Raw genomic sequence first — 21,877 nt, 5'->3', positions numbered from 1 at the left:
TGGCATAGGAAAGGAAGGACAAGTTTTGGTGTCAAAATTATTTGGATTATAGATTTATGTACATGAAATTCAATGGTAGAATTACATTGATGGTGGTTTTATAACACTAAGAAGACCCTAGATAAAAGCAGCAATAGTTATTCCTTTCTTTGAGCCACCTGGGACCTAACTCAATACAACATGCATCCTGTCATTCCTGACCGTCTGTGGAAGAAGCCCACTTACATACTTTTGCCCAGTCCTAGCTAATTCACTAGCTCTTTTAACTGATCACAACTACTGTTGGGTGCTCATTGTTGGGGATATAATAGAAGAGGCTACAATTTTCTCTTAAAGAAACTTACATGATGATACAACTTTCTGCTAAAGAAGATTTGCAGTTCCTTGGAGTTTTCCCATCATAGGTCTATGTATTCAACTTTTATTGGGGTAGATTCCAAAGTAAAATAGCAGTTGTCACAATAACCAAAGACTGAAAGAAATGTTTCACAGGAGTGTATTTTTCTTATAAATGCTAATCTTATGAAATATTCACAGACACATATTTATATTGTTTTGTATTTATAATCTAAAAACATGTATTCACTTCAGAAACATCTATTAAAATTCTACTCTGAGATAGAAGTTTGGGAACTGCTAACAAGGCTGGTCTCAGCATACTACACATGAGTGTATATATAGGTAGAGAAATGTTAGAAATGTTTGTATACAACAGAATTCACATTTATAACATGTTTGACTCTGCAGATGCTGTGAGAAAACCATGGAAGTTATGAGAAACTCTCAGGAAACTCTGTTAACCATTGTAGAGGTAAAGTATAAGGAAACCTTTATTTCTTTACCAGATAAACAGCATACCTTGTTAAGAAGTCACTGATTTGAAGAGCACTGCTTCATTTTAATGTAGGCTGGTGCTGGACAGCAGGAGGGAGGAGGCTGCTCATTAAGCATTTTCACACATGAAAAAGAATTAGAAATGCCTCCAATCCCCCCAAGTTGCTTGGAATGTTATACCATTGTCTTTAATAAACAAGCACTTTCACATTTTATGTCATTATTTTGAGTATTGTTTCCACTAATGTGTATCATCATTGTCTTTGTCCAGGTTCAGAACTAATTAGATAGAGAGCAGAGTCAGAATTGTTATTGGAGGAACATGGCTAAGGAGTGAGGTTTGCTGCTGGGGCTTCCACAGTGTTTCTGCTGTCTTAACTTTGGGACAGCTCACCTGAGTGGGGATGTGGCCTGCAGAGCATACACACTTTCTCATGATCACTGACTCACATTCATCCAGTGCTTATGATATTAACTCTATCCAAGTGGGAATTGTGTACCTATGGCAGTCACTCATAAACCTGTTAAGGGTATGTGTGACAAGAACTTAGGAGTGTTTCCTCCACAGGGAAGTATGGGAAGTAGAGTATTGGCCTGCCTCCCTCACATTCTTCAGCTTTTTGTTCCTTTAGCCTGATGATGCTGGACCTGTCTGTATCTTAGTATCATCTGTACTGCTTTTAAAAATACATTGATGCTGACCAAATTCAAATTAAATTTCCAGGGACAGGGCAGAAATATTTGTATTGTTTAAAAACACTCCTATGCAGACAGGGTTGAGAATCACTTATTATTTCACTGGTTATTACCTGTTACCTGGTTATTAAGCCTGTGATCAACAAATGGGGGATTATATCCCTTAGAAAATAAAATTAACAGTCGGTCAGGGTTGTCCTGTGTCTACTTTTATAAAGTTGATGTCTTCATAGAGCTCCTTCGGACTGCCAATAGTAATACAGATTTTATTACAGAGAGGGTCCTAGAATTGGTCCCAATAGTATCCATGGTAGGTTGGCATGAAGTCCAAAATTATCTTGTCCTTTGGCATTGAAAACAAAAAAGTTAAGGTCCAAAGCAGTATAACAAATTGAAGAAATTTCAGTACTACTGATCTAGGCTAGTATATATCCTAGAATTGAACACACTGAAGACACTTTATAGTCCCTACATGTGGATGTTGAAAAACGTAATAAGGTAGGAGCAAAAAGTTTTCCAACCTTATAATGCTGGCATGTCCTACAGCATTTGTAGCTGTAATAGAATAATTCACTTATTTCCAGGACTTGTAAGCATTTGCTAAAGTCTGACCAAACAATAAGAGAACAAAAGGAAAAAGAAAGTTCAGTGTTTATAACCAGGGCACCCAGCTATTCTCAACTGCCAAGGTTAGATCTCATGACCTTGCTTTATAAATTTTTGTCACTTTCTAAAATAAGACTTTCAGCTACTTGTCTGGCTGTGACAGTTTTTTTTTTGTTGTTGTTTTTAATCCCAAGTTCTCTTTATACAGCTCAAGATCCCAACAGTGCACCATGTCTTAAATTTGGAGGAGGTTTTAATAAATGACACACTTGGTTTTTTTCTCTACCCAAATTTGGAACTAATTGAGAAAGCTGGAGCCATAGAAGTAGGTCAGTTTAACACTGATTAAAACACAAAAAAAACTGTTGGAGAGCATGGCTTAGGAGTGAGGTTGAAAGAAACCTGCTAATACTCTCCAATTCCCACCGCCTGATATTGGGGCAGCCCAGTTGAGGGAGGATTGCCTACAGAGTGAATGCTCCTTACCCAGGACTGCACTGGCAAGACCAGGAGCAAAGGAATGAAAGTGGTCAGTGGCTGTCTCCTTTCAATAGATTAGTTTCACCCAGCCAGGAAATGTGTGTCAAGGAATACCACTCCAATCACGGAGGGGGAATGAATTCAGAATAGGATAAGAACCTCGGAGCTTTTATGCTGTATGGTTTCCTCCACAAGGAAACGAGAAGCATGTGTGTGAGAAGTTTGCACCTCCTGCCCCCCATCCCCATCAACCGCCATGTGCCTGGCCTCTGTTTTTATTTTTATAGTTTGTACTATTTTTTAAACTATATGATCAACATGCACATTGTTTATAAAATACACGTTTTTCTCTGCTTAGGTCCTCTTGTATGACCCACTCTTTGACTGGACCATGAATCCTTTGAAAGCTTTGTATTTACAGCAGAGGCCAGAAGATGAAAGTGAGCTCCAGTCTACTCTGAATGCAGATGACCAAGAATGCAAACGAAAACTTAGGTGAGCAGTATTTTAGGAAAGACTGATTGTCAAACTTAGATTTTCTTATTCCCAAGCCCTTAAAACCTGTTCTACCCCATTGAGATCTTTGTGTTTTGTCATTAGTGATTTTGACCAGAGTTTCAACAAAGTAGCTGAGCGTGTCTTGATGAGACTGCAAGAGAAGCTGAAAGGAGTAGAGGAAGGCACTGTGCTCAGTGTGGGTGGACAGGTAAATTTGCTCATACAACAGGCCATGGACCCCAAAAATCTCAGCCGACTTTTCCCAGGCTGGAAAGCTTGGGTGTGAACTTCAACATATGAATTATCCTTCAATTCAGCCTTTAGAAATTATATTTCACCCACAAAATTTGAATAGGGATTACTATTAAACTGAATGACTGGGTTTTGAACTATTGTTTACTACTTGACCCAAAGGTATTTTGATAGTGTCCAGGAATATTTTTGCTCTCACGTGTTACAAATAATAGTAATTCATGTTGTACTTGCAGACTGAATGCTTATTTCTTCACAAGATCATAGTTATATCAATTTCAGTTTAGGTTTTCTGTTTTGGTTTTTTGTTTGTTTTTGGCAGTACTGGGGTTTGAACTCAAGGCCTTGCACTTGCTAAGCAAGTACTCTACCACTTGAGCCATGCTCCCAGCCAACTTGTATCAGTAAAATCCATGATTTGTGCATTTGCTGAAAACAGTGGAAGCTGCAGAGTGACAGTTTTTCCTTTGGTATGAATTTAAAACAAATACATATACCACTACTTTGAGGTGGCTTTTAATTAAGACTTGTGCTAAAAATATTTGAAAATACTGTAAAAGAGGAGGCTTTAAAATTGTAACCACCTATATATCATGGTAAAACTACATCGTGTGTTGAAAACAAAGTAGTATGGGTTGAGTTTACTAATCTGAAAATCCAAAATATAAATGCTCTGACAACCAGAACACTTTTTGGTTTTTCGAGACCAGGTCTCACTTGTAGCTCAAGCTGGCCTGGAACTGGCCCAGGCTGGACTTAAACTCATGATCTTGCCTCAGCCTTCTCGGTGCAAGAATTTCAGGTGTGCACCACCACCACACCTGGCTTATCCAGAACTTCCTGAGTGTCACATTGACAGCGTTTCATATTTTAGTTTTCAGATTTAGGGATGCTCAGCTAGTAAACTCGGCTTCAAATCTGAAACACTTCTAGTCCCAAGCATTTTGTATTTAAAAAATGTGTTTGCATTTGAAGTAGTAAGCTCAATCACCCGCAGTTATTAAATAATGAAGGTGTTATGGACACAGTTCATGTAGTCAGTATATTTTCAGTGACTATTGGACTTTCTCGTTATATTCTCTTTATCTTTTCAATCCTTCTGAATTGGTTCTTGCTTTACCTTCTTGTGATGCCTCATGTATGTCACATGAGTTTTCTTGTCAGCTATGCATAATCTTCTGTTAACCTGTTCCCTAGGATTCTTTCAAAAGTTGCTTTTCATTGTTCGCTATGTATCATTCTTCAAATCTGATTGTCTCTTCCTATCTTGTTTTCACTTTTCAAATCCTTTTTTTTTTTTTTTTCGGTACTGGGATTTGAACTCAGTCTTGAGCTTGTTAGGCAGGTGCTCAACACCTCTAACCCAGAAAAACTTTTTTTTTTGGTCACTAATCATTTTAAATGTCCCTATTTTGTCATTGCTGTAATAGTTCGTTTATTAAATCAAATGCCTGCTGTTTGTACTTGTTGATTCTTACATTGGGTAGGCTGTATCCATTTTTGTCATTTTGAAAGACAAGATCATTTTCATCCAAAAACAATGTGTGAGAATCTTTCATGACCTGGGTTAAGAGTAATTCCTTTAAGTAGTCTCGTGTCTGCTGTGCCATGTTCCCAGGGCTGACTCTGATGTCGGCCACTCTTTACTTTCTTGGCCCCAGGACTGTGGATGTCAGGAGTGGTATAGACTAATGCAGGAAGGAGGTTCTCCTAAGCCCAGGTGGCCCTGCCTCCTTGTTATCTCCCCATGCTATTCTCTGAAGGTGTAAGCCTGCCCGTGTGCCACCTTTATGGTGAAGTGGAAGTATATGCATTTAATTCCTACACCCTGCTTTTTCCAACATACAGGTTCTTCGGTCCCCATACAGATATTAAAGCTGAAACCCATATAAGTTAGTGAAATTGTCAAATTGGGGCTTTTGTCAGCTGGGGGAAAGGTGGGGAGGCAGTACTAGGGTTTAAACTCACAGCTTGCTAGGCAGGTATTGTACTGCTTCAGTCATGCCCCTAGCCGTTTTTGCCTACACCTTCCTCATGGCTGGGATTACAGGCTTGTCCCACGCCAGGGTTGTTTGTTGGCACCGAGTCTAGCTAACTTTGTACCTTCTGACCTTGAACTGCTTTTCTTCCAGACTCCTACCTCCCAAGTATCTGGGATTAGAGGTGTGACCCAACCATGCCAGCCCTTTTTTTTAATTGGAAAATTGCATCAGAACACATGTATCAGTTTATACATTTATTTTCCTGTGTAGTTTTTAGTTCCCTTCATTTTCCTTCCTTGCTGTCAAGTTCTGCTATAAAAACAAGTATGCACTTAGAAATTTACAAATTCAAATATCATCTAAAGCAAATAAAAACAGGCATGAGCCACCAGTGCTCGGCTTGAAAATCTTAAAGGATAAAATAGGTAGTCTTTTAAGAAGTAGAAAGCCAGTATATTAGTTCAAAACAGAGAAATGTGCCATTTCAAGTGTTATAATTGCACCTTAATGAAATTACATGTTTTACGTCTATTTTAGTACTATTAAATGTATTTCTTGACTATACTGTTACCTGAAGGTATTATAAAATGTTTTTGAATAAATAATTCTAAAAGTAGATGCTAAGCCTCATTCATTTTATTGAGATATTTGAGTGTTCTGTGTGCCAGGCATAGGGCTCATTCTCAAGGAGACACCATGAGTGAGGTGAGCCTCATCAGCCCGTACGGAGCTCAGATCTGGGGGAGGTGGTGCTGGAACTGCAATGTGAACTGGGTCTACACAGACTTGTCTGCATGTTACTCTTCAGTCTGCATATCCTATCCTAGTCCTTTTTCTTAATTACCTCATGACAAAAAGGCAGACAAGAATGTTCTTTGCTTTGACTTAGAAAATGACCTGTTGACAAAAGATATCACAAGTACAAAGATCCTGATACCCTACTTGTGAAGTTCTGTTTTCCATCTATTTATCCTGTTTTTAGTAAATTCATTCCTCTTGAGGGTTCCAAGTTCTGGGTAGCTTCTGGAAAGAAGAATTTTGCACACAGTGGAGCCAAAGTTTTCTCAAGATTGAATTCAGAATTGGTAAGTAAGGTGAGATTATTAAGGGAAGTTATCCCCTGAAAAGTCCTTACTTTTCCCTTACAGCATACATGGTTTTATGTACAGCAGCACATAATAATGTATGCTTTTATAGTGTATTATCTAAAAGCAGTGGTTTTCAACCAGTGGTGACTTTCCTCCCCACTTGATTTTATTATTTTTTATCAGTGCGTATTTATTGTAACAAAGGGGTTTCTTCATGATCTTTCCATACCGTGCATATAATGTACTTTGATCAAATTCAGCCCCTCTCTTTTCTTACCCCTTTCCTCCCCCACTTGATATCTTCAAGCTAAAACTTTTATTCTGTTGGGTTCACAATGGTATGTATTATATCTCACTTTAATGTATGACTCACAAGTAACTGGGAGCTCACACCTCTTTGTATTTGTTGGTCAGTACAATTTCCTCTTTGATGAGCCCCACATCTGCATATTCTTTGCCAGTATTTCTCCTCATCTTTTGTTGGCTACGTAACATCTTTGCTAACATCTTTCCTCTCCCATTCTATAGCTTGTCTTTCAGGTCTCTATTTTAATAGTTTTTGTCTAACATTTTTGTCAGTGTTTTCATTGGTTAAATCTTTCTCATAATGCCTTTTCCCATTGTTTCTAAACCTTCAATTAAGTTTTGCAGTTTTTCTTACAGAGGTTTGGCATACTTTTACAATATTTTCTCCTAAGCACTTAAAAAATTTTTATAAAGGGTATTTCTTCAGTTTTTTTCCTAGTTACTATTGGTATTTAGAATTAAAGTTATTAGTAGTGGAGTGGCTCAAATGGTAGAATGCCTGCATAGCAAGCATGAGGCCCTGAGTTCAAACCCCAGTGCCGCCAAAAGAAAAAAAGTAAAATTAAAGTTACTGTATACTGATTGTCTATCCAGTAATCTTGGTAAACTCTTACTCTTTCTAGAAATATATGTAGATTCTCTTAGATTTTATGTATATAGTCATACTGCCTATGAAAATGTTCAGATTTGTTATTTTTCTTTCCTCATTGTGCTGGCTACAACCTTTCTTTAGTACAATGTTCAATAGAAGACAGAAATTAGTAATATTGAAACATTCTAGTTCTGTGTCTGATCTCAAAGGCAAAAGTATCAATTTCTTATCAAAGTATTTGTTTACTGCAGGTTTTTTTTAATGTATATATTACCCTTATCACTTTAAAGGAGTTTCTTTCCATCCCTAGATTGCTGGTGAGTTTTAACAGTTTATATGCAGTTACTGAGAATGATAATTTTCCTTGAATATGTTACTATAATGAATTGCACTGTTTGATTTTTTTTTTTTTTACAATATATTTGTTGTATGGGGGGATTCATTCTGACAATTCCAAATAGGCTTATATTGTACCATAGAGCCGTAACAATAAAAATAGCATGGTATTGGCACAAAAACAGAAAGGAAGGCCAACAGATCAGAATAGAAGATCCAGACATAAGCCCACACAGCTGCAGCCAACTGATCTTTGACAAAGGAGTCCAAAACACACGATGGAGAAAAGATAGCCTTTTCAACAAATGTTGCTGGAAAAACTGGATATCCACATGTAAAAGACTGAAATTAGATCCCTCTCACCCTGTACCAAAATCAACTCAAAATGGGTAAAAAGACCTTAATATAAAGCCTGAAACTTTGAAACAACTACAGGCAGTATTAGGAAATACACTGAAACAGATAGGTATAGGAAACTACTTCTAAACAAAACTCAACATCTAAGAGAAAGAATGAATAAATGGGACTCCATCAAATTAAAAAGCTTCTCCACAGCAAAAGAAATAGTCATTAGAATCAAGAGATTCCCCACAGAATGGGTGCCAGCTATTCATCCAATAAGAGACTAATATCCAGAATCTATAGGGAACTCAAGAAACTCAAGCCCAAATAATCAATATTCCAATGAAGAAATGGCACATGAATTAGACAGGGAATTCTCAAAGGAAGAGGTACAAATGGTCAATAAATACATGAAAAAGTGTTTAGCTTCCCTGACTATAAAAGAGATACAAATCAAAACTACACTAAGATTTCATCTCACCCTAGTTAGAATGGCCATCTTCAAGGACAATAATAACAAATGCTAGTGAGGATGTGGCAAAACATTAATACACTGCTAATGGGAATGCAAATTAGTACAACCATTATGGAAAGCAGTATGGAGGTTTCTCAAAAAAGCTAAAGATAGAACTGCTATATGATACATCAGTACCACTCCTGGGCATATGCCCAAAGAAACATAAGTCAGGATACCATAGAGACACTTGTACACCAATGCTCATCACAGCACTATTCATAATAGCCAAGCTCTGAAAATAACCTAGATGCCCTACAACTGATGAATGGATCAAGAAAATGTGGTACATATACACAATGAAGTTTTATTCAGCCACAGGAATAATGTCATGTGGTTTGAAGGTACATGGATGCAATTGGAGGACAAAAAAAGTAACCCACTAGTAAACCAGGCTCTGAAAGACAAAGGCCACGTTTCCTCTCATATGTGGAAGATAGATCCAAAAGATAAACATACACAAAAACAAACATGATCTTACACAAACTTAATGTAGAACATGTTTGTACTAATGGAACTACTCTATGGAACTCAGGAAAGGAAAAGAGAATGATAGAGCATCAGTAATATTGTGAAACATCTGTGAAGGTAGAGCATATAAGGATATGTGTTGAAAGCTGTTGAAAAAATGGGGCTGGGAGGTAAAAGAGAGCAATGAAAGGGATTGAACGGACCAAATTAAAGTATACTCACAGTGGGGATACATTGAAAAACCCCTTTGAACATTGTCTTAAATACTGATAACAAAAGATAGGAGTGTAAAATAGGTACAGTGTGGGGGGATACTTGTGGGAAGGGAAGGGTGATTGAAGGGGATTAAGGTGAGGGTATATGGTTGATGGACTTCATATACTATATGAAATAGAACAAAGAAACCTCTTGCATTTCCTTTAAGTGGGGTGGGGAGAGAGTAGAGGGGGAGAGATGGTGGGAATGATCTAACCAATGTACTTTCTAAGATTAAATCATCCATATACTTCTAATACAAACCCAACTTGGTTCATTCTACCTGTTGCTTTGTTCTGTTTGCTAAAGATTTGACTAATGTTTTCATGAAGGAATTAACTTCCCAGCATTTCTTGAGAAACTTTTTCCAAATCTTGAATCCCTGGAAAAAGCATTTTAATTCTTTTGTGAGAATTAAAGATTAGCAATCAACACAGACACATTGCTGATGTGAAATAGTTCACTGACATGTAGTGTTTTAGGTTAAGGTCAGTATTTCCAAACCAGGACAGAAACATGTAGGGGACAAATGGCTACTATACTGCTTGTAGCTCTTGCCATGATATAAATGTGTGTTCATAGCTGGGTTACTAATTATGAAGTCATGATATGAAACTGTGGCAAAATACATAACAAAATTTGTTTTCTTAATCAAGCCCCCCCACTCTCTTGTGCAGCATAGCCCACACTTCCTTCGACAGAGACCTGTATTTCTGTACCTGTGTCCAAGTCACAGCCAGTTTCCTAGGTTCACACTGATTTCTTGGGGTGGTTGCTCACTTAGCCAGTGAAGTAGACTGTTGGGACTTGGAGATATAAAAATACAAGGGTCTCTGCTACTGCCAGCCCTATAGTTTGATCATAAAACCCCTCTTAAGCTCATTCCCCACCACGATACCCATGAACAAGCTAGAATGTTCAGGGAGCCTCTTTTTGAGATCCACTTGCTGCATGGATCACAGTATTTCATGGTGCCAGATTCTGCATCTGTTGTGCTCACTGAAGCTTTTCTCCTCTTGCTTAAGGCCTCACTGAGGGGGATTGCCCTTCTTCCTTCCATGTGCAAAGTACCCAATATTAGGGTTCTTTCTGTTATAGATCTAAAGTCCAGTATTTCTTGATTCTGTCTACTGTCTACTGTTACTGTCTACTGTTTAACTCCTGTGCCTTTCCATGCCGCTCCCCTCCCTATAGCCACACACCTGATGTTTTGTTCCAGTCTTATGGAGATTCAGGAACATGCTAGGTGCCTCAAACCTGCCACCTTCCCTCCTCAGTTTGAATTTTCTGAGGACCCTCCACCCTGTTTTCCATAGTGATTATACTAATTAACATTCCACCAACAGTGTGCAAGGGCTCTTTTTTTATCCATATCCTCACCAGGATGTTTTCTTTAGTCTTTTTTATAATAGATATTCCTACTGGTGTGGTACCTCATTGTGGTTGGGTTTGCATTTCCTTAATGATTAGTGCTATTGAATTTTTTTTTTCAGTACTGGGATTGAACCCAGGGTCTCATGAATGCTAGGTAAACACTATACCTCTGACTTAACATCATCAGCCCTTTTTTGAGACAAGGTCTTGTTAAGTTTGCCAGGTTGGCCTTGAACTTGTTATCCTTCCTGCCTCAGCCTCCAGAGTAGCTTGAATTACAGACAAGTATCATTGTGGTTGGCTTGAACATTTTTCTTATATGCCTGTTGATTTTGTGCCCTGCTCTCCAATAGACTGAGTCTTAATTCTCCCCGCCCTCTGCTGCCTGATGTTGAAAGAGTGGTGGAGGCACACCTCTATTTGTGCCCAACGGTTCCAGCAGCTCAGTTTACAGGTATTGGCCTGGTGGGAAGGGCTCATGGACTTTGCCTAGCACTGGGTTTCTCCATGACTGGGCCTGGTATTGGGTTTCAAAAGCAAGTTCTATATAATTCTTTCTTCTTCCTCTTGTGAGATACATTTCTCACCACACTGGATTCTTGCCTTCTTCAATACATCTTTTTGTTATACTAACAGCAGGCATTATGGTTTCTTACATGATTTCCTTGGGTCTTGTGAGGGTAGTTTGATGTGTGATTAGCTGTTCAATTTGGTGTGCCTTTGGGAGACCATCACTGAAGGATCTTAATGACTACTCTGCTCCACCTCCTCTGTTTTCAAAATTTTAAGGAACTTCCATATGATTTTCCATAGTGACTAAAAAAGTTACACTTTCACCTGTAGTGCCCAAGTGCTTCAATTTCTCAACATTCTTGCCAGTATTTGTTATTTTCTGAGTGTTTTTTAATAGTCACTGTCCTAATGGATGTGGGTAGGTTATTCCTGGAAGTAAAAACATTGTATATGTTATGCTAACCTTAAGAGTGATAGTACAAGAAGTAATGGCTTGTAGAAGAAAAATATATACTTCAGTTGACAATTTTTTTTTTTTTTTTTGCGGTACTGGGGTTTGAACTCAGGGCCCACACCTTGAGCCACTCTACCAGTGTTTTTTTGTGATGGGTTTTTTTTTCAAGATAGGGTGTTACGAACTATTTGCCTGGGCTGGCTTCAAACCACAATCCTCCTGATCTCTGCCTCCTGAGTAGCTGGGATTACAGGCATGAGCCACTGGTGCCCAGCCAGTTGACAGTTTTGAAACTTCATTCTGTGTCCTACTGTTAATGTTCCCTGGTGTAGTTTCTGAGTGTTCACTATTGCTTTATAATTCTTTTTAAGTACTACTAAACTTGATACTAACTTCTTAAATAATGTTTTTAGATGTCCATGACTATGAGTCATAAATATTTTAAAGAAAAGAAAAATCAAAGGTTTTAAACCTTTGCAGTGCAAAGCAGAATGGACAGTGGATTTCATAGGCAGCTCTACTATACTCACGGTTTGAAATGACAAGAAGCATTGAAAATAGCTGATGAATTAGTGCTTTTTACTTGTAAGGAAGAAATAATGCCAACTATGAAAACTCTTCACAATATTAGAAGACCCTATTTGATGAGACCAGCATACAAAACTAAAGACCAGTGTATCCTTCATAGGTGGAGTCCTTATGAAATACTAACAAATCAATTTCACCAATGTAAACAAGAAATAGATAGTGCATTATGACCAAATGGTATTGTTAAAGGAATGCCAGGTTGACTTGATATTTGAAAATCACCTAATTTAAATAAAATCTGTATCACATGTCAGTAGATGCAGAAAATCATGTAATAAATTTGACACTTATTTTGAAAAAGCTCAGGAAGCTAGAAAAGCAAGAGCAAACCAAACACCAAATTAGAAGGAACAAAATAATGAAGATCAACACAAGTACAATACAAAATATCAATGAAGAATTATTGTTTTGAAAAGATAAAATCAACAAACCTTTAGCTAGACTAACCAAGAATAAGAAAACCTAAATAAAATCAGAGATGAAAAACACATTACAACCAATACCACAGAAATATTAGAGACTGTTATGAACAACTATATGAAAGTGAAAATCCTATAAGAAATGGATAAATTTCTGAACATGTATAGCCTACCAAAATTGAACCAGGAAGAAATCAAGAATAAGTAATGACATTGAGTCAGTGACAAAATGTATTCCTTTTCAAAAAGTGAAACCTGGTGGTTTCACTGCTGAATTCTATACAGCTTTTAAAGAATAACTAATACCAATTCTTTTTGAACTATCCCTCCCCCCCGCAAAAAAATAAGAAAAGGAGGGAACCCTCCAGACTCATCCTATGAGATCAGCATTACTCTGATAATACTAAAACCAGACAAGGACATAGAAAAGAAAAAAAAAACTATATGGCTGGGGTCTCAAGTGGACCTGTCTAGCAAGTGTAAGACCCCCCCCCACCCAGTACTGCCACAGGAAAAAAAATGTAGACCAATATCTCTGATGAACACAAATGCAGAAGTTCTCCAAGAAAGACGAGCAAACTGAATCCAACAACACATCAAAAACATCAGTTGGGCTGGGGGTGTGGCTTACGTGGTATAGTACCTGCCTAGCAAGCTCAGGACCCAGTATTGGGAACTTACAGTTCTATCTCACCATGTGATGCCTCTACCATGTTAAAATATAGCACGAGGCCTTCACCAGATGCTGAGCAGAGGCTAACACCATGACTTGGACCTCCCAACTTCCAGAACCATGAGCTAAATATAAACCTATATTCTTTGTAAAACCAGAAATTAAGGGGAAAAAAAAAAACACTTGCCATGGTCAAGTAGGATTTATCCCAGGGATGTGGGGATAGATCAATACATGCAAATTAATTAATAAATGTAATACATCACATTAACAGAATGAAGGAGATAAATCATCTCAATACATAAAGAAATGCATTCAATAAAATTCAATCTCTTTGTGATAAACTGAATTAAGAATAGCGGGAATGTATGTCAATACAATAAAGGCTGTATATGGTAAATTGACAACCCATATCATAGCAAGTGAGGGTGTCCACTCCTATGGCTTGTATTCAGTATGGTAATGCAAGTATTAGCCACAACTGTTAGGCAAGACAACAAAATCAAAGGCATACAAGTAAGAAGAGAATATCAAATTATCCCTGCTTGCAGGTATCAGTCTACATTTAGGACAATCTTAAGATTCTACCAAAAGACTGTTAGAACTGATAATAAAATTCAGAGAAGTTTCAAATTTTAAAAGTATACAAAAATCGGTGGTATTTTTGTATACCAACAACAAATCTAAGAAAAAAATGAAAGCAATCCCATTCAAAATAAGTTGCAAAAATTAGTAAAATACCTGGGAATAAAATTTAACCAAAGATGTGAAAGATTTTTACTTATTAAAGTAACTGACAAAATTCAAAAAACTGGAAAGCCCTTCCGTGTTCGTGGATTAGAAGAATATTGTTAAAATGTCCATACTACCCCAGGTGGCTTACAGATTCAATGCAATTCTTAAAATACCAACGACATTCTTCATATAGGTAGAAAAACAAAGAGAAAGTTCATATGGAATTACAAAAACTCTCAATAGCCAATCTTAAACAAAAAGAACAAAACTGGAGGAAATGTACTATCTGATTTCAGGACATCCTACTTAGCTACAGCAACCACCACTGCCTGACCCTAGAAATAAGCCCATATTCCTGCAGCCCACTGATTCTTAACAAATGTGCCCAACACTTACTTTGGAGAAAGGGCAGCCTCCTTATTCTCTGTGGTGCTGGGAAACTAGTTACCCATATGCAGAAGGTTGACATTTGACCTATACCACATCTGTACCAAAACCAACTCCAAATGGAGCAAAGACCTAAATGTAAGATAAAAAAGCCCTTACACTTACCAGAAGACAACAGGAAACGCCTCAAGATGGCAGTGCAGGCAATGATTTTCTGGACAGGACCCCAAAGCACAGAAAATAGCAAAAATTGATAAATGGGATTACATCAAACTAAAAATTTCTTCAGAGCAAAGGAAATAATAACAGAGCCAACTCACAGAAAGGGAGAACATATTTGCCAACTATTTATCTGACAAAGGGTTAATATCCATAATATGTAAGAAACTTAAAAAACTTTAATCCAATTAAAAATGGGGAAATAACTGGACACTTCTTAAAAAATACAAATGGCCAACAAATATATGAAGAAACGCTCAGTATTATGAGCCATTTGGAAAATGCAAATCAAAAATCACAATAAGATACCATATTACCCCAGACAGAATAACTATTTAATAATAATAAATAATAATAGTAATAGCAAGTGTGGCAGGGATGCAGAGAAAAAGGAACTCTTACATACTGTTTGTGCAAATACACTAAAGACCTCAAAGGAAAATTATCAGTCTGATTTTTTTTTTACATCTAAATATAATATCTTTAAATGTGACTATTACAGTACAACAGTTTCTCAGAATACCAAAAATTTCTGTATTTTCTGTGACTACACTGTTCAGCCTAATGTCATATTTCTGTTCAATCTCCTTTAACTGGGTTAGAGTTCTGTGCAAAGTATATACAAGCCATTGTCAGAGTAGCAATCTGTCTCTCTGCTTTAACTGGCAAATGCTGGGCTGGAAGGGCCCTATCTCAGAAAAGTCTGATTATATTCTGTAAGTGGAATCAGGTGTCAGTCTAGTAACAGTTGGTTTTCTGTAAACATCTTCATAGAAAGCATCATATGGTGCTTCCATTTGCATCTCTGATACATCTTCATAGTTGAATGTATCTTTCTGTGCTTGCCCAAACCTGAAACCTAAAGAGAAATGACATAGGATTAGGAAGAAGCCAGGTGTGATAAGATAGACTCACTCAAAATACTGCTAGGCCTAGGTAAGATCTATTCCATGTCCCTTTTCACCAGTCTTGGAACATGTATGTTTGCTCACTATTTAACAGAAACCATGTATGCCCCAAATTTCTGCAGTCACCCTACTTTCACCACCAGGTTATCATTCGTTGTCCTTCTCTACAAAAGGCTCTGCAGGACCTGGGTCCAAGGTTCGATCTACTAATAACTGCCTGTGTGATTTGAGGCAGTTATTTAAGTTCTGAGTCTTACTAGCTTTATCTATAAAACTGGGACAGTAACAACCACTTCCTCATTGTTTTGTGAGAATTAAATGTGATGGTGCATGAAGAGAACTTAGAGTACTGTTTGGCATCTCATGCTCCATAGTTTACTGTTAGCTCACTGTTCTTTCTCAAGTTGAGGTGCCTTTTGCCTCCCCAGAGTTAAAATTCCCAGGTCTGCTCTACTTGATCCCCTCGGGCTTCGTGAAGAGGTGGCACACATTCTGCTCCCAGTACCAACATCTACCTTCACTGGGTTCACTTAGCAAATCTCCACCACTTAAAAGTAATTTTCACTCCTTCTTATGCTCCTTCCAACTGCCACCCTGTATCCTCTCTTCTTTTCACAATTATCTTTTATAACTTAGTTATTTCTACTGTTTTCTTTTTTGTATCTGCCATCCCTTTATATTCTTTGATTTACCATAGAGAACCAACTAGGTGCTACACATTGGGATTTCTGTAGTAAACAAAACTCCCTGCCTAAACCTATTCTCTCAAAGACCATCAACTCCATTAGACCCCCAAATGGAAGCTGTATGTTGAGGGACAGGCATAAGGCCAGTGAGATAGGGTGCTCTGAGTGAGGGGGAAGAATGGAGCATGGAAGTGTAGCAAGCTAGGTCATAGACCAAGGCAGAGGCCATGATCACTTTAGGATTTTGTTCCAATAGAAGACTATGCAAGGCAGCAGAGTATGGAGATATGGAAGTAAATGGATTCTTAGCTGGCCGTTTCAAATCCTGGGTGACTTCATGCAAGTCACAACATCTTTGTTTGCTCCTGCATAAAATGTAGATAATACAACCTGTTTCATTGGATGGCCTTAAAAATCAAATGAGTGAATCTTATGAAGCACTTTGAGGCAGTACTTCTATATTTTAATTGCTAGAGAACAGTCTGCACTATCCATTTTTGCAGAGGAGCCTCAGTTTGTCGAGCACTGCAGAAGCTGTGTGGGAAGATGGCACCATGGGCTGGGATGATAGCAGTGAGTAGGAAATAAGTGGCTAGGCTCATATTGATGGAGTATGTGTTATGGGCCAGACACTATATTCTGAGTTATCAATATTCTCTCTCAACAACCTGTGAGTAGGTACTATTTTTACTTTTATTTTACAAATAAACTTAGCTTGCTCAAGATCACACAAAAAATCAAACATAGATTCCACAATGGAAGCCACTTTGCTTTACTATTTCTTACATAGGATCACAGGACAGAACTCACACTCAAATCCTACAATAATCATAATGAGTCTGGGGCTATATTAGAATTATCAGTATTTCTGGAGTATGATGATACTCTTCTTCAACTGCTGGCTACCACTTTTTAGCTTTTCAGTGTCATTGACTACTGGAACGATAATAGTGGCATAGCACCTAAAGAAATGTTTCAAGCATTATGCATTTGTTTTGCCAAATAGTTTGTTCATTAAAAATTATTACTGAAAGCACATATAACTTAACAAAAAATTTCCTTCTACTCCCAAATGGCAGCCATATATATAAAGGTAAAAACAACTCAGTAGATTCATTTATACCTATGTACTATGCAAGGTACTGAAATGTTGAGTGCTTAGAAGCACTGTGAATTCATGAGAATTTGTCATAAAGTATTGCTAAAAGTCACCTACCGTTGAGGTTAGCTGAAGAGTTACTTGTAGCAGTTCTCTTCCAGGTGGTAATATACCTAAACATATTATATGGGCATTAAATTAAATTGACTTATTAGTTAAGTTGATTCACTAGCATATGCTTAGCTTAATGGTGACAAATTCACCAGTGTTTTAACAGTCACAAATCTCCTACCTTCCAGTAGGTCACATGCACCTAAGGCAACCTCGAGGGCAAGGCATTGAAGGAGGTATAAAAATAGGGCACCACCTACCATATTGGTACCTTCTGCCTTCCTCCAGCATGCGTCTCCTCGTTTTTTTCATGTTTCCTTCCTGCAATGTCCTCAGTTGAGTGCCTACAGAGATGTCTGCTAATTACTTTTAAATTTAAAGTGTGGACAGAAAATTCTCAGATGTAAAAGTCAGGAAAAACAAAACTTCCCCTTTGGTTCTGGATTTCCAGACCTACTGCCTATGATATCTCAATGGAAACTTAAGGCATGAGTTTGTGGTTTTAGTTAAATAACGATGCTGTCTGCGATGTGCAGAAAATATAAACTGTAATACATGAGAAGGCAGATAAGCTGACACTTCAGCTCCCGGCACAGGTAGACAGAGCAGCAAGAGAAGAGGCAAAGTAGGGAAGGACAACGTCTGGTGACCTGTGGAGATGAGGGAAAGTTCCAGAAGCCTATGGAGGAAAAGCAGGTGCTGAAAGGAAGCTGGCAGAGAAAGAATGAGGAAGGTTAGAATTTTTTTTGCAGTGTGTGTGTGTGTATTCCAATAGTATTTAATTGTAATAAGGGAGTATCTAAAGCTGACTCCTAATTACTGCTACCTCTTGTTTCATGAATTTTATTTTGTGGCCTTAAATGAGGTACTGCTGCACCACTTAAATGGAAGGGCACAGGACAACAGCACACGGTATAAACTGCTTCCAGGATCTTAGTAGGCAATTCAATCTGTTTAACGTTAAACTTAGGCAGACTTTCTCTTTTAGTGGTTGCTCAGGATCACTATGAAGAATTAAATACAGGCCAGGCATGGTGGTATATAGCTGTAAGACCAGCACTTGGGAAGCTAAGACAGGAAGATTGTGAGTTTGAGGCCAGGCTGGGCTATACCGTCCCCAAAACATCAGATGGTAATGTCGATCATCCAACTTGCTTGTATTTTATTTCCATACATGCATATAATGTTTTGATCACATTCACCACCTCTGTTACTCCTTCTTATCTCCCTTATTTTACAATTCCAGTGTTTGTTCTATTTTCATACATGCATATGAAATCATTCCATCATATTCATCCCTCCATCATCCTCTCCTTTTGTCCTTCCCCCTTCTGCTACTTTCTCCATACACCCCAACAGAGTCCCCCTTTTACATTCTTGACATGTTTTTTAGGTATAGATCCATAGATGAGAGAAAGTTGTGTTATTTGTCCGAGTCTGGCTTATTTAGCTTAACATAATTCCATCCATTTTCCTGCAAATGATGTAATGCCATTCTTTAATTCTCCATTGTGTATATGTTCATATATACACATACACATATATGTATACACACATATACATCTATGTGCGTGTGTACACACACACACACACACATTTTCTTTTATTCATTCATCCCTTGTTGGGCACATAGGCTGATTCCTTAGCTATGGAGAACAGTGCTGCTGTAGACATGGCAGTGCAGGTGTCTCTATTGTGTACTGACTTACATTCTTTCAGATACATGAGGTATACGGTATAACAGGCGTATCTTAATTCTTTTTAGTTTCTTCAGTAACCTCCACACTGATCTCCATAGTGGGTACCCCACTACCTGACATCCCTGCCGTTACTCCTCCTCCCCTCCCTGGCATCCCTACTAACGCTCCTTGTCTGTTTCTAGACGATGCCATTCTCACTGCAGTGTGATGGAATCTCAGGATGTTTTGTTTGGGGTGGGGCAGTACTGCGGGTTGAACTGAGGGTCTCGTGCTTGATAGGCAGGCACTGCTGCCACTTGAGCCACACCCCAGCCCTTTTTGCTTTAGGTTATTTTCCAGACAGGCTCTTGTGCATTTTTCTGGGACCAGTCTTGGAACATGACCGTTCTACTTTGCCTCCCATGTAGCTGGGATTACAGGCATGTACCATACGCAGCCTTTTTTTTTTTTTTTTTTTTTGGCAGTACTGGAGTTTGAACTTAGAGCCTTTGCTTGCTAGGCAGGCACTCTACCACTCAGGCCACACCCTGGCCCTTTTTGCTTTAGGCTGTTTTTTAAATAGGGTGTTACATTCTTGTCTGAGCTAGCCTAGACTGTGATCCTCCTACTTATGCCTCCTTTGTGGTTAGGTTGATTGGTACCTACCACCACACCCAGCTTATCGGTTAAGATGGGGTCTCACTAACTTTTTATCCTAGCTGGCTTCAAACCTTGATCATCTGACCCCTGGCCTCCTGAGTAGCTAGAACCACAAATGTGCACCACCACACCCAGCTTGTTTTTGAGATAGGGTCTCACCAACTTTGCCTGGACTGGCCTTGAACCACGATTCTCCTGTGTTTGCCTACTGAGTAATGCATTGCAAGTGAGTGGCCCTTTTTTACTTTTATCTTTTTCTTTTGTCATCATTCTCTGCTTTCTCTGGTCTCTCTTTTCATATTTTTGTCCAGTGATCATCACTTTGATTTTTTAGCTATTCCATTTTCTTACCTCCTGCTTTCTGACTTCTTCCGTTTTCTTGCATTTCTTTATATTATCTTCATAATTTTCCCTTTTGTTCATGCAATACTTAACATTCCTCATTGTTGACTATTGAAGTTTTTAATAGCTTCACATGATATCCATATGCCATACAATTCATCCATTTGAAGTGTATAAATTCAATGACTTCTAGTATATTCAGACTTGTAATCCATCACCACAATTTTCAAGACTATAATTTATTTCCCCAAAAAGAAACCCAACACCCTTAGCCATCACCTCCCAATCTCCCCAATTCTTTAGCCCTAGGTACACTACTAATCCAGTTTGTCTGAAAATTTGCTTATTCTGGATGTTTCATAGAGATGGACTCATACCATACATGGTCCTTTGCGATTGGCTTCCTTCACTTTACCAGTTCATCAATATTGTAGTGTGCATCAGAACTTCCTTCCTTTTATTGTTAAAAGGAATAATAATATGCAATAATATTACATTGTATGGATATAGCAGCTTTTATAACCCATTCATCAGCTGATGGACATTTGGGTTTCTACTTTTGGATTATTATAAAATAATGTTCCTATGAACATCCATGTGCAAGGTTTTTGGGTGGACATGTATTTTCATTTCTCTTGGGTATGAATCTAGTAGTGGAACTGCCAGTTAACGTGGCAGCTCTGCTTAGCCATGTGAGAAACCTCCCACTACCCCATGTTCTCACCAACACGTACCTGTATTTTTAATTATAGTTATGCTAGCAGGGATTGTGCTTTTGATTTGAATTTTCCTGGTGACCACATTAAATTTTTAAAAATTGCACCATGAAGAATCCTAAAAAAGGTTTTGATTTTTTTTTTTTTGGCATGATTCTGAGGTTTGAACTCATGGCCTTGCTCTTGCCAGGCAGCTCTACCACTTAAGCCACACCCCAGCCCAGAAAAAATGTTCTTCAATGGACATTTATGTCATTGAAAAGTTATTTAATATCTCACATGGAAAGATTACAGAGTATAGGCTGAGCGTATCCTTATATATTTAATTATACATTAATTATTGTATATATAATATATATTATATTAATTGCTCATAATTAATTAGCCTTATTTGTAAATCCCAAAGTAATAGCAAAGCAGAGTTACATTAAGGCATAAGAATAAAGTCAGAATAAAAACACTGATGTCTAATTTCCTTTTCTCTATTTTAGATCATTCTTATTTATGATCTCAATTTTTCCTTTTCTGCTTAAATAAATAATACTGATTTTTTTGAAAACTGGGTTTGTGGTCCCAAGATTCAAATGGGAATGGGAAATGTTTGAAAGAAAAAAATACATATTCTTAGGGTCCAAGAGATACATATATATATAAACACACACACACACACACACACACACATATATATACATATATATGTATATACTGTGCTTACTCATCAAAGTTGAGTGTATTTGTCCATTTCAGCACTTCGTCTACTTCCCATTCCATCACCGAATCTACCCCTCCTTCTTCAATGCTTTTTATTAGCCCTTTTGTTGCTGTGTGAATTAAACCTAATGTTTCTGGATGAGTAGCCTTAGCCTCCAGGCTTCCTGCATAGTACCTAAAAAGAGAAAAGGAAGAGACAAATGCTTTGCAATAGGTGATTACAAGTACAGTGCAGTTGATAAGTACAGTTTCAACTACACATTAAATCATGTTTTCATCCTATATAACTCCCATGCATCTAAAACAAACCTGTGACAGAATAGCTTTTTTTTGTCGGCGGGGGGGGGGGTG

At 37.9% G+C, this 21,877-nt stretch overlaps 2 protein-coding genes across 10 annotated transcripts in view; one reads left to right on the top strand and one right to left on the bottom strand.

Moving 5' to 3' along the window:
* The window catches only part of LOC109690945 (serine-protein kinase ATM), a 340,952-nt gene extending 334,988 nt beyond the window's left edge, over nt 1–5,964 (top strand). For all 7 annotated transcript variants that reach the window (XM_074066789.1, XM_074066792.1, XM_074066791.1 and 4 more), the window contains 3 exons: nt 748–811; nt 2,975–3,111; nt 3,217–5,964. In XM_074066789.1, coding sequence (XP_073922890.1) covers nt 748–811; nt 2,975–3,111; nt 3,217–3,400 — 385 coding nt within the window. In that variant the 3' untranslated portion in view covers nt 3,401–5,964. The remainder of the gene's footprint in view (nt 1–747; nt 812–2,974; nt 3,112–3,216) is intronic.
* A 6,670-nt stretch (nt 5,965–12,634) lies between these two features.
* Nucleotides 12,635–21,877, bottom strand: part of C2H11orf65 (chromosome 2 C11orf65 homolog) — a 49,540-nt gene continuing 40,297 nt past the window's right edge. For all 3 annotated transcript variants that reach the window (XM_074066794.1, XM_020170616.2, XM_074066795.1), the window contains 3 exons: nt 21,531–21,701; nt 17,425–17,480; nt 12,635–15,473 (listed from right to left, as the gene is read on the bottom strand). In XM_074066794.1, coding sequence (XP_073922895.1) covers nt 15,322–15,473; nt 17,425–17,480; nt 21,531–21,701 — 379 coding nt within the window. In that variant the 3' untranslated portion in view covers nt 12,635–15,321. The remainder of the gene's footprint in view (nt 15,474–17,424; nt 17,481–21,530; nt 21,702–21,877) is intronic.

Source organism: Castor canadensis, chromosome 2 (assembly GCF_047511655.1).
Source record: "Castor canadensis chromosome 2, mCasCan1.hap1v2, whole genome shotgun sequence".
NCBI lineage: Eukaryota > Metazoa > Chordata > Mammalia > Rodentia > Castoridae > Castor > Castor canadensis.
The sequence above is the reverse complement of the archived record's forward strand: the minus strand, read 5'-3'. Positions and strand labels throughout refer to the sequence as shown.